This window comes from Rattus rattus, chromosome 7, assembly GCF_011064425.1.
Source record: "Rattus rattus isolate New Zealand chromosome 7, Rrattus_CSIRO_v1, whole genome shotgun sequence".
NCBI lineage: Eukaryota > Metazoa > Chordata > Mammalia > Rodentia > Muridae > Rattus > Rattus rattus.
In genome coordinates this window covers 97,817,458-97,831,051 of record NC_046160.1, presented here as the reverse complement: position 1 = coordinate 97,831,051, position 13,594 = coordinate 97,817,458, and the positions used below count along the sequence as shown (strand labels likewise).

The window sequence follows — 13,594 nt, the reverse complement described above, 5'->3', positions numbered from 1 at the left end:
CCAGCCACAACACCTAGTAAAACAAAACTTAAATCTTCCTGGATTTCTACGTAATGTATGTAAGTCAATATTATGCTGCTCTCCACCAGTTCCTTAAAATTAAAAAAATAAACACATATACATACATACATACATACATACATACATACATACATACGTACGTACGTTAGGCCTGATGGGCACTCTCTTTAGAAGTTTTAATTTTTTACTTTTTTTAAAAAAAGATTTATTTATTTTATGTATACATTGTCACTGTCTTCAGACACACCAGGCATCGGATCCCATTACAGATGGTTGTGAGCCACCATGTGGTTGCTGGGAATTGAACTCAGGACCTCTGGAAGAGCAGTCAGTGCTCTTAACTGCTGAGCCATCTCTCCAGCCCAATTTTTAAAAAATTTTTTCAGCATTTCTCTGTGTAGCCCTGGCTGTTCTGGGACTCACTCTGTAGATCAGGCTGGCCTCGAACTCAGAGATCTGCCTGCCTCTGCTTTGCAGATGCTGGGATTAAAGGTGTGCACCCTCATTCCCAGCTTGCAGTCTTTTCCTAAAGTTTTCTACCACTTTACTCACTTTTTATGTGGGTAGGTGTTTTGCCCGGTGCCCACAGAGGCCAGAGGGCATTGGACTCCCTGGGACTGGAGTTAGAGATGCTTGCAGGCTGCCATTTAGGTGCTGGGAATGAAACTTGGGTCCTCTGGAAGAGCAACAAGTGTTCTTAACACCGAGAGAACTCTCCTGCACCATTTTAAGTTTTATTGTGTGTGTGTTTTGGGGGGTGGGACACTGGGATAGGGGATGCAGATGCTCACTGCCTGCATGCCACGGAGGTCAGTGGAATCTGCTCTCTCCTTTCACAGAGGTCCCGGGATCAAACTCAGGTTGCCCTCGAGTTCAGTGCCAGGTTCCTTTACCATTTCGCCAGCCCTAAAATCTTCAAGGAATGCCATGCATGGCTGGACATGTCTTTATTCCACTGCCTGTGAGCTTGAAGTCAGCCTGGGCTACACAATGAGGCCGTGTATGTCTCGAAAGCCAAAACCCGGTGCTGGAGACGAGACAGCTGGTAATAGATGTGATTTCATTTAGGAGATGGCAAGAGGAAGTAGTCCGTGTGTTTGGTACAAATGCAATGTTTTCCTCAAATGTTTGCTCTTTAGTTGCTGCGCTACAGATCTACAATACAGAACCATAAATAGCGGTTCTGAGCAGACTGGGTGTTGCTCTGCTCTAACCCACATTGCCTTGTTATCAGCAGAGAGCATCACGTTTCAAAGTGTCTTGGCATCTGCGAGCCAGTGCACAGGCCTTCACATCCCAGTGTTTCTCGGAAGAAAACAAGCAGGTTAGGCTCATGCATTCTTTATTCATTTGACAAATACAGGAAAATCTGCAATCATCTATCAAAATTATAGCTTCCCAAGAGTTTGAAAGGTATTTATTTAAAAAGTTGTATTCACAGTGTTATGTACAAAGTAGTACCCATGGTAGAAGCCAGGCTGTGACCATGTGAGAGTAAAGAACCCCTCAGAAGTTCTCACCCTGGCACTGCCACTCTGCAGTGGCCTTCAACAAGTCTGTATTTGAATAGAAGTGCTTTCGGGGAAATCCTTCCTGCTAGGGAGACATGTGTAAGCTCTATACTCTAGGGCCCAAGGGGACACTTGCATCCTCAAAGGCACATTGCTCCTCCAAACGCCCATTAAATGGCTTTGACAGTCAAGAAAGGGTACATTTCAGCACCAGGCTGTGCTTTGCAATATGCAGAGTGGGGGTTTCTAGCAGCCTAGTGGACCGATGAGGTGCAGAAGACCCTGAGATGGGACAGCCCACAGGTATCTGGATGGCACCATCAAGAAGGGCTGCAAGGAACACCAGTGCCTTTCCTTTGGTGTGCCTTTGTAGAACTGCCCAGGTTTGGAGAAAGACACAAGACCCCCGGGCTGCTCTTAAGACTCTAACTTATCGTCAAGAAATGGCATTATTTCCATCCCAAGGGTGAATGCAAATGTCCAGTTTCCAAATTGTCTTCAAATTCAGCATTAAAGACCCACAGGGAGTGAGGAGAGGTGGCCCAGGCTGATCTGCATAGACCACTCAAAAGCTCACTTAACTAGGGGGGCTTCTGAAGGAATGAGGTCCCCTTAACAGCACTCACTCTGTAAGCCTCAGGAGTTGAGAGAAGTCAGGATGGGTGGGGTCCGGGGGTGTAGCTCAGATGGTTGAGTGCTTAGCTAGCATGCACACAGCCCCAGGTTTGATCCCCAGCATAGAATAAACTGGGCACAGGGGTGCATGTGAGTGATCTCAGAACTTGGGATGTGGAAGTAGAAGGACAGAAGTTCAAGATCATCCTCTGCTCTAGAGTGGGTCTGGCAAGAGCCTGGGGTTTCTTTCAGAAAGGAGAAGAGGAAAGAACAAGAAACAGAAGGGAAAGGGGGGAGGGGAGGGAGGGAAAGAGGTAGGAAGAGGGCAGGTGAGACTGCAGCACCAAGCCAATCACTCAGGAGACTGAATAAACCCCTCAGCTTTTCTTCCAGGGTTAGATCACAAAGCCTGGCTCTGAGGGTCAGAGACAGAGCCTCCCAATAGAAGCCCGATCTTGGAAGACCTTATTTGGCAGTTAGCATCAATTTCACATTCAACAAGTTAGGGTCAGGAATATCCATAGGCCCAGCCAGATGGCTCAGTGGGTAGAAGCATGCACCTCCAAGCCTGAGGACCTGGGTTCAGTTCCTGGAACCCACATGATGGGAGGAGAGAACCACTTGCTGTTAACTCATGTAGGCACATGCTCTGTGCAGAAATATAATATATATATGCATATGTGTATGTATGTACATAGATGTAACTTGGCATGATGGTCCATGTCTTGTGACGCCCAGCACTTGTAAGGTGAAGGCAGAAGGATCATTAAATTGAGTTCAGCCTGGGCTACACGGGAGACCCTATCTAATGTGCGTGAAAGCACAGACAGACCAAGCAGTAAATGTACTCTTCACTTGGGCATCTATCACAAAAGACACTAAACTTTCAAGCGAAGTTTGCAAGCAAAAACCACAGATCTTTGCTCCTTTCGTGGTGAAGTCAATAGATTGCTTTTGGCTCTTGTCTTTTGCACACTTTCTCTAACAGATCACATTTGGCTGCTGTCCTTTGCTTGCTCGCTCTCTCTTTTCCTCTTGGAGAAATTTAGTCATTCGGTGTGAAAGCTGTGAACCTAGGATCCCTTTAACCCAGCAGAATCAAAACCAGGAAGAAGCGCCCTTCCTCTCCAGCCCCTCGATTGCAGCTGGCACTGCCCATAAATGCCCCATATCCTGTAGGCATTGGACCAAAGCCCTAAAGCTACTACATTTCTTCCCACCAAGCAGGTGGGGGCAGTGGCTTTATTCCAGATGTTGCCTGGCTTGTGGCCACTCCTCTCCTGGACTTGAACACCTGCACACAAACACAGCCCATATCTTCTTGTTACTAAACACACGTCACACTTGGGACCCTTACACACACTGCTCTACCTGAGATTGGCAAAAGTGCCTCAAACTAAAACTTCCCATCTGCTGTCTGTGTGAGAGCGGCAAGGTCTTAGGAAAAGGGGCTAGTGAGGTGGCCAGGCTGGTTAGTGGCTCTTGCCCACAGGGTACCTAGTGACCTGGTTTGCTCCTTAGAACCCATGCACCACAGGGCTGACCTCACATATGCTTGATAATAAAAATGCAGAACCTTCTAGCACAAGCCCCTCTCCTCCCTACAAGGCTCTCTTCTTCAGCCGAGATGATTCTGTCTGGGTTCATATTCTTTAAACACAGCCTGGGAAATGAGCGCAGGGCCTCGAGGATGTTGCATGTACCAAGCTCTCCCAAAGCTCGCCCTCAGCTCCTCCGTGTGTCGTTCCTCAGGAGCTGTCCACCTTGCTCTGTGACATAGGGCTCTTCATTGGCCTAAACCTGGATGGGGCTGGGCTGACTGGCCAGTAAGCCCAGGGACCTGCCTGTCTCCGCCTCACCAGAGGGGACTACTAGACTACTAAGGTCAAATCCTTGGATCACTCCAGGCCTCACTTGCTAGCATGCCCAAAGCCCCCGGGCTAGATCAACAGCACAACTGTGTGACCCAAAATAAGTATCCTAACCCTCAAAGTGGTTCCTAGGATAGGCTGGGAGAGAAAGCCAGTGTCCTTGCTTGAGCCACACTAGTTTCTCAAGTCTTACCAGCTGGTGTCCTGGCTGAGGTGGCTGCCACAGGTACAAGGGACTACTGCTCAGCCTGACAGGTCCACAGCACCCATGCTCACTGTAAACTCAGCAGCATGGCCACTGCTCGCACCACACAATGGAGCACTGAGATGAGAGAAGAGGCAGACAGACCAGAAGCGAGAGTGAGGCCGCTCTTCTACGGCTCCTGAGGAAGCAGAGCCTCGTCCCTCACACGTGCCTGAGCAGCTAACTCACTCTGCCCCATGGCCGTGGGAGGCCCGTCTTTCCTCTTGGCGACTGGTTTAAGTCCTGCGTCTAGGTTCTTTCACGGCTAACCAACAAACAGCTTTTCTCCAAACCCTTGGTTTTTTAGACACAACTGATTCATGAACTGACCAACTACCAGCACTAGACATTAATTTAAATCTTGTGGTTTTATTTTTTTCCCCCCAATGCTGGGGACTGGGCCGAGGGCAAGACAGGCATTGTATTTGGAGCTGTCCCCCAGCCCCTAGTTTTAAATTCTGTCCTTGACAGTGGATTGCGGTGACAAAAGAACAGTCAGGACAGAGAGCGCTTCACCAGCTACCCGTCACTTTAATTCTTTGGGCATACATCCTGTTTGCCGTCCAGGGAGCTGTGGCAGCACGGCTCACTGCACTGCTTGATTGACACGGAGTATTTGCATCACATGAGGTACCCCCTGGGTTATCAGGGCCACTGGCTCCCTCCCAGAGCTGCCTTGTCTGCTGTCAGAGGGAACTGCTGTGGGACAAGAGAGACAGGGAGAGGAAGCATCCAGGCCAAAAGTAAACCTAAAGTATGTCTAAAAATGAGGAATTTGTGGAAAACCCAGAAGTTACTTAAGGATGACAGGGGACTGTTGAGAAATAGTTCCATCATTTCAAGAGAAGTACAGACTTTGGAACCTGAGATTACAACTCTCAGGATAAAGCCACCCCAAATTCATCCAGACTGGCCTTGGGAAGAAATGGCAACCACAGATAATAGAGTCAGTGCTTGAGAGCAAAAATGGTCAAAGTCACTGATGTGACAGGGTTGGGGCTTGGGTGGGGTGGCATCCTTATTTAAACTTACAAGTGGGCAGCAGAGGAGACTGCGGGGACCTGGGTCCAGTGCCACCTCTGCACAGAACCTCCTGGACAGTGCAGGACTCAGCTAGGGCATGTTTTATTTCCAACATGGCATGGAAGACGGCAGCTCTGCTTGGCTCACTTCACTTCATTTAACCTCTTGAGAGTTCCCAGCGCTGGTCAATCTCCATGTCCAAGGGTCAAAGTGCTGGTAGAGCCCAGCAGCTTCTCGGCCAGCACACTTCGTCCTTGTCTCTCAGCCTGGTAGTTTCTTCACTGAGTGACATCGTCCGATGCAATGACAAGTGTTGGAAACCGTCTTCTGTAGTTACTTCCTTCCCAAGTCCAGTAGTGCAGGTGGCTGGGGAAACCGGAAGGAAGCGGTCAAAGCCAAGCTGGAGTCGTGACTTTGTTGGCTGACACAGGACAATCATCCATGCCCTGCCCAGGTTTGCTTTATGTTTTTGTTTTTCTGATAATCAAAGAAGAATCATCCATGGTCTGAGTGTGGAAATGCTAGATATAAAATTGATGGAATGCAAGTTGGTCCATGAAGGGCTGCACGAGATAATCCGTGGCAAAGTAGAAAATGAGCCCGAAGGTGATGGAGATGGGAAGGGCCGGCAACGCTTTCTTGAAAATGGCGAGCAGGAGTAACGTAAGGCACAGGCCCTGTGGAGACAGAGGCTCATTTATACACACACAACCCAGACTGGGCAGACGAGTTACCTTCCTCCCTCAGTCTCCTAAGTGCCAGGATGTAAGAGTGTACCATGATGCCTCGCAACCAAGCTGGCTTCAAATCCCTTACACAGCTAAGGAGGACCTTGAACTTCTGACCCTCCTCCTCCTCTCCATAGTGCTGGGACGTGCCACGGTGCCTGTTTCATGTGGTTAGAGGTTGACCGCAGGGCTTTGGACTATGCGGGCATTCTCACACCTGAACTGTATGCCCCAACTCCGAGCAGCAAGGAACAGTTCATGTGTCATTAGTAAGTCAGATTTTTGTTTTTGACATAGGATCTCACTATGCAACCTAGAACTTACCAAGGTTGGCTTTGAACTCATGGGTCAACCTGCCTGTGCCTCCAGAATGCCACCAGGATTAAAAGGTGCAGGCCAACACACCCAGCTTTCTAAGTCAGTTTTGAAAGCCACAGCCATCATAAGCAAGATGGAACTTGGGATTATGCCCTGGGCTAGCCCCTCTCACTCCATACCTGCCGTCCCAAGGCAAGCACGCTACAGGTTGTACATCAGATGTAAAACCACTGATCAGGACAGTCTTTGTTGAGTCCTAGTCCTACACACTCTCTCTCTCTCTCTCTCTCTCTCTCTCTCTCTCTCTCTCTCTCTCTCTCTCTCGGGTTTCTCTGTGTAGTCCTGGCTGTCCTGGAACTCACTCTGTAGACCAGGCTCACAAACTCTGCTTCCCTGGCGTTGGGATTTCAGGTGTGCACCATCACTCCTGGCCCACAGTGATTTCTAATGAGAAATACTCAGTTTCCCGGAGAACTCTTAAGAACTACTCAAAACTAATTACCCAAGGGGGGGACAGAGATGAGCACAGGACTGAGACCCGAGCTAGTATGCAAGGAGAACACAGCAAGCCCATGGTGCGCCCATTCTTTAAGCCTCAGCGATACACTTCGCAGGAAAGACATAGCTAGGCTGGTAGCTTGGCTGGTTTTAATGTGTGGCCAGAGTGGGGAGAGATCAGCAGGCTCTGACTGTCCATTGTTAAAAAGCTTCTCAAGGGATTGGAGTTCTTCGCCTGCCTTGAGTCAGAAGAGACTTCTCGGGGCTGGAAAGATGGCTGGGCGGGTAGAGGCGCGTGGCCCCCGATCCTGAACACCTGAGTTAGATCCCTGGAACTCTGTAAAGAGCTGGATGTAGTGGGCCTCACCTGTAATCCTAGCATTGCTTTGGAGATGGGAAACTAGAATAGGCCAGAAGCTACTTGGAGTGCACGTCTCACGGTAAAAACAGAGACCCTCCCTTAGGTGGAAGGGGAGCCCCAACTCCCAAAAGTTGTTCTCTGAGAAACCCTGCCTCAGGTAGAAGGAAAAACATTGTCCTCTGTCACACAACTTCCATAATATATGTGCACAAACACACTTAAAAGAAAATTATCATAAAGGCATGCAGAGTCAGTCAGTTCTGACAGCTTTTGTCAGCATATACTTACGATCAATATGGCTACAAAGCAGGCTATGGTTGTGTTCCAGTCCCCACTGGCGGTTGCTGAGGCCTTACCAACCAGAACACTGTAGAAAATGAAATCTCCCAGCCCAAGTTTTACTCCTCCTAAAAGAAGAAAGATTAAGTTTGTCATTGTTTCCTGTGCTTTTTTTTTTTTTTTTTCCAGACAAGGTCTTGTTATGTAGCCTAGGCTGGCCTTGAACTTGTGAACCTCTTGCCTCAGTCACTCAAGCCCTAGGACTACAAGTGTGTACCACCACACCCAACTCTGTGACTTCATAATTCAAATATCTGGTCCCAAGCTGGGCATGGTGGCACGAACCTGCAATCTGAGCTACTCAGAAGTCTGAGTAGGAGGAGAGTTTAAGACCAGGAGTGTGAGACCTGGGCAACATGGTGACACTTTGTCTGAAAAAAACAAGGCCAAATGAATCAAAAAACACAGTCCCACACTGAAGAAGAAGTCAATAAACAATATATCCAATTTAGGCCTCAGAAGGACCATCCTCTTTATCTTCTGTTCTTTCTACACCAGGAGGTTTAGATTCTGTGTGACTCTGGAGTCTCATTACCCACCTCCCCGCACAGCTGGGCATTATCTGCTTAACATCTTAATTCATCTCTCTCTCTCTCTGTGTCTGTCTGTCTGTCTCCCTTGTGTACATGTATTCAAAGAGGGGCACTGAGGGCTCGTGTTCTGTGTGTACACAGTACATAGAGGCCATCTGTTGATGCCTGGTGTCTTCTTGAATCATTCTGTAGCTTAGTTTTGGAGACAGCACAGCACACAGAGCAGGAATGGATTCAGGTAGACTGGCTGGTCAGCAAGCCCAGAGTCCTCCTGTCTCTACCTGCCCAGTGCTGGGATCACAGGTGTATGAGGCTGTGCTGACCTTTTTTTTTTTTTTTTTTTAAATGTGAGCGTTGGAGAGGGATTAAGCTCAGGCCCTCATGCTTGTGTGGCAAACACCTGAATAAGCTATTTCCCCACAACAACTCAGTGTACTGAGAGGCAGATAATACTGCCCTTAAAGAAACCCGTGGTTTCAGACCGAGACGATGCACGTACTTTCCTCCGGGTCTTCAGTAGTGAGGATGCTCCCAGAAAGTTCCTGGACAGCAGCCCTTGACTCAGGAGTGGAGCGATGAGGCCCCAGGTGACTGTCTCTTTGGGCCTCCCACTCCTCACTGAAGCCACCATCATCGCTCCCAGTGCCAGTGTCCTGTGTCTCCTCCCTCTCTGCTCCTTTAAGAGAGAAGGTTAATTAGAGCGCTAGTCCTTAGCTCACCCCTCCATGTTCCAGAGGGCGGGGTCTCAGCTAAGGCAAGCATGTTGACTCTTCCATTCCTCTTCTCCATGTACACGCTACAACTGAGAAGCTGGGGTGTGGCACTGTCTTGGAGGGCTGACATTTTCCCCTTCATGTCCTCTTTCTACGGAAGGAAGAAATGGCTTCCATCTTCCCTGTCTGGATATAGGCCCAGCACTGCAACTGTCAGGACTACAGGAAGTGACAGTTGAGGACAACAGTATGTCAAAGGTGGTACAGCAGGAACTGTGAAGAGCCTGCACCCTTGTGAACCAACAGGAAACATCTTGTTCAGTCCTCTCTCCCCAGAGCTTAGGAAAACATTGAGCAAACACCCAGTGGTTGGTCAGCATTTGTCAACTTACCAAACATACACTTTCTCATATAACAAACAATGTGCTGGCTACTGCGCCAACTTGTCACAAGCTAGAGTCATCACAGAGGAAGGAACAATTGAGAAAAGGCCTCCACAGACAGAGTTGGAGCTGTACGCAAGCCTACAGGGCATATCTTAATTAGTAATTGGTGGGGAAGGCCCCACCCACCGTGGGCGGGACATCCTCGGGCTGGCGGTACTGGTTCAAGAAATTAAGAAAGCAGGCTGAGGCAGCCGTGGGGAGCAAGCCAGTAAGCAGCACCCTTCCATGGTTCCAGTTCAGCCCCCGGCTCCAGGTCCCTGTCCTATTTGAGTTCCTGTCCTGACTTCCTTTGCTGATGAAGAGGGATGCGGAAGAGTAAACTGAATAAACCCTTTCTTCCCAAGTTTCTTATCTATGGTGTTTTTTGACCCCATAGTAACCCTGACTAAGCAAACAACCACAACTTCTCTTTAGTTTAATATGATACTTGTGGCTGGAGAGATGGCTCTTCCAAAGGACGTGGGTTTGGTTCCCAGTACCAACATGGTGGTTCACAAGCACCTAAGTCCATGGGATCTGATTTCCTCTGCTGACCTCCAGCTACTAGCAGTACATGTGTACTACATACACACAAGGCAAAACACTCAAATACATAAATATAAACACATATGTATACACATAAATAAAAATTTATTTTAAATTAGGCCAAAAGCCTTAATTAGGCCTGTCATCTTAATTTTCTTTTTCAACTTTCTAAGAAAACTCCTTTCTGCTTTAGTTTACAGCACACTGTTCTTCACTTGTTTCTGACTGAGCATCTGATGATGTTGTCCCACTGTCTTCTGCAGTACCCCCAGGCCTTGGTCACCAGCATTATCAAGTCCACTGAAATACTGACTTCGTTACACGCCTCCCACCACATGTTTTCCGTTACCCTGGACATACTGGACAAGAGATGCCCTGTCCCCACTCCCACACCTTTTGGTGACAAGATCTCTCCACACAGTCAAGGCTAGCCTTGAACTCACAGTATCTTGGGGAATTTCAGCTCCTTGAATAGTCCTATGTGCATTTACTGGGGATAACCAGTTTCTCTAGGAGATTCTCTGTGACAGCTTTGATTATCACCCTTCTCCCTACATCTCAGGCTTCTCAAATGGCAGGCAAACTCTGGCCCTGAGCTTTAGCAAGGAGAGTGTGACCAAAGAAGACTGAGATTATTTCTTCATCATTTCAATTATTTATCTACAAATGATAATGAACCTGAAAATTAGGGCATTTACAAACGAGCACCACCTACCTTGTGTGCTATACTTGGGGTTTTTGGGTACCCTCCTTTGGGCTTCTGGGTCTCCTTCAGCCATATTCACCAACCACACCATGGTTGCTGTTGAGGAAGACAAAGCTGAGGTAAGTTCTCAAACCCACGGCACTTCTCTAGCAAGCACGAGGCCATTACTTCTCTACAGAAAACACTGGTCTTTGTGCAGAAGTAACTCAGGGTTAAAACAACAGAAGATTGCAGGTTAAGAAACAAACACACGGGGCTGAGAGATGGCTCAGCGGTTAAGAGTACTGACTGCTCTTCCAGAGGTCGTGAGTTTAAATCCAGCAACCACATGATGGCTCACAACCATCTGTAATGGGATCTGATGCCCTCTTCTGGTGTGTCTGAAGACAGCTACAGTGTACTCATGTATAATAAGTATATACATATAATTTATATACATAAGTATATAAATCTTAGAAAAAAAGAAACAAACACAACTGAATGTACTGGGGCTGGAGAGATGGCTTAGGGGTGAGCCATGAATGTACTGCTCTTGTAAAGGACCTGGGTTTGATTCCCAGCACCCACATGGTGGCTCAGAACCATCCATAAATTCAGTTCCAGGGATCCAATGCTCTCTTCTGACTTCTGACCTCTGTGGTCCAGCATACTTACAGGAATAGATAAGAGCTGGAAAGAGAGTCTCATTTCTTTCCTGAGCTGTTTCGACCAGCATACGAAGTGGACCTTTGGGGCACAGAACAGCCACCAAATCTAGAAAGAGAAAAATAAAAAAAGACACCCAGTAAAATACACTGACTAAAATGTATAAACAGATATACACAAGGGAGCACTTCCTGAGAAAACAAATCTAATGTTTTCTTTAAAAATGTTGGGTAAAAATGAAAATATTTGCAGTTAAGCAGCTAAGAGAAAAAGCAAGCTAAACAAAGTAAGGCAGAGCCCTCAGAAGGCCGTGTAAATTATACTCTGGCCTCACGGCTATGAGCTCAGTCTACGGTATATGATTACTGGGGTCTAGACACGACTCTTCTTAGCCTGAGGGAAAGAGGCAGAGACAGCAAGACAGAACTACTCTAGAGTTCTCATTCTGGAACAAGCAGAGATGGGAGGGAGCTATTTTTAAAAAAAATTTACCTATAAATTACAAATAGACACTTTATTCCAAATATCAAACGTTTTGAAATAACAAGAGCAGAGTGGAAGAGAGTGTCCTTTCTTCACAGACAGTGCAAATGGGGATGTGCTGTTGTAACACACGTGCACAGCACGTGTGAGGCCTGCACTCATTCCCCAGCACCACAGAGAAAGCTGGTTGAAACAGCTCAGGAAAGAAATGAGACTCTCTTTCCAGCTCTTAATTGCCCATAATTAAGGAATTTGCAGTAAGAGAGCAACAAATTTAAATGAAATGATAGCTCTGTGCATGATAAAGTTTAATATTTCCTCAGTTTCCAGTCAAGTAAGGTGCTTCACAGATATTTACGTCTCAGAACATATGGTGGTGCTAAACACTGACCTCAGAGAAACAGTGATATGCCTAAATTATGTCTGGTTCTAACACCATTTTCTCCAATTTTTCTTTCATTTTCTATGTTACAGAAATGCAGAAAATAACGTCAAATATTTAAACATATCCAACAGGTATAAAACAGTAAGGGGACTGGACAGCTGCTGTCACTCTCTGTAGAACCGTAACAATAGCACGGCGGCCCCACTCTCCGCTACACTTCCATTTATATGTTTGAGTGAAAAAGCAAGATTTCCTGTACTAGCAACTAATGAGATCTTCAGCTGCTTTAAAGCTCCCACATCCTGTAACTATTTTGGTTCTATGACATGTTTCCCCTTATAGAATCTTGAAGTGAATAGATTCAGTTATTTTTAGGGCAATTAAAATGAATAAAAATTAATTTACTTAAAAGGTTTCAGACCACTTCTGACAAAACTCCTCGAGACTTTGTAAGCAGCAGGTTGAGAGTCACTATGTAAACACTGGGTGCCCAGCTCGTCCACACTCAGAAGACCAAGGTCTCCCCTGTGCTGCGAGCAGAGGCTGAGGGTCATGGAGAGAATAACATGGGCTTGGAATTCAGACTCTAGGTCAAGCCACATGCAAGCAGCCAGGCAAACAATTTACCTCTGTAACCTTTAAGCTTCTTAGCAACCAAAACCCTATGATTACCACCTCGCTGATCGGCAGGGTGGCATTCTGAATCACACTATTTATTGTGCTTTCTCACACGAACAAGGGTGTGTGCATGCGTAACTTGCAGGAATTGGTTCTCTCCTATCATCTTGTGGCTCCTAGAGTCCCTCATGTTGTCAGGCTTGGTACTAAGTCCTTCACTGGCTGAGCCATCTCCCTAACTCACAGCAGCATTCCTAAGCAGGCTTACATGGAGGATTTACAAAACATCAGTAAGATGACGTTACAGGAGGTGAGGGGTAGAGTACGGCTTTCTCACCCTGACTAGATGCTCAGGTATACAACAGAACTGGCTCAGTTCTAGTCCCCAGGTTTTTCTCCGTCAGTTAAAGGGAGATGAGTTTTCAGTTACAGGTCACCACACACTAGTGTTTGAACAGTGACGAAGGAGCATGCTCTAAAACGGTGACCACTGAGTAGTCTCTGACTAGTCTCTGGCTTTCATGTGGGGCGAGAGTGGAGGGTAAAGTCAGTCCCCGGTTACTATGGCTGGAGTATCATTGTGACTTTTCAGGACCCATGTCACAGCAGCTGTTAAAATGTATGTTTAATATTTTAAAATTTATTTTTGTTGTTGTTTTGTTTTATTCTAGACAGTTTCTCTGTGTAGCCCTGGCTGTCCTGGAACTTGCTCTGTAGACCAGGCTGGCCTCAAACTCAGAGATCCTCCTGCCTCTGCTTTCCAAGTTCTGGGATTAAAGGCCTGTGCCACCAGCTGAAATAATGGGTTTTTACACGAGTTTTGGGCTCTGCCCATAGGTCTCCTGTAGACTTAACTTCAAATACAATAAACAAACAGGCGCTGGGCTTATTTTACAAATGTAAACCTCACTCTCAGAATCCAGACAGGCTCTCAAAATATAGCCTAGGCTGAACTTTTAATTCTCCTGACTTCATCTGTGATCCCAAATGTTGGGATGGGAGGTGGACATT

At 46.9% G+C, this 13,594-nt stretch overlaps 1 protein-coding gene across 1 annotated transcript in view; it reads right to left on the bottom strand.

Moving 5' to 3' along the window:
• Positions 1-1,346: 1,346 nt before the first annotated feature.
• Psen1 (presenilin 1) overlaps positions 1,347-13,594 on the bottom strand; it is a 49,947-nt gene continuing 37,699 nt past the window's right edge. Inside the window, exons 8-12 of the mRNA XM_032908099.1 lie at positions 11,107-11,205; positions 10,462-10,548; positions 8,562-8,738; positions 7,479-7,597; positions 1,347-5,962 (exon numbers count right to left, since the gene is read on the bottom strand). Of these exons, the coding sequence (XP_032763990.1) occupies positions 5,807-5,962; positions 7,479-7,597; positions 8,562-8,738; positions 10,462-10,548; positions 11,107-11,205 (638 nt within the window). The 3' untranslated portion in view covers positions 1,347-5,806. The remainder of the gene's footprint in view (positions 5,963-7,478; positions 7,598-8,561; positions 8,739-10,461; positions 10,549-11,106; positions 11,206-13,594) is intronic.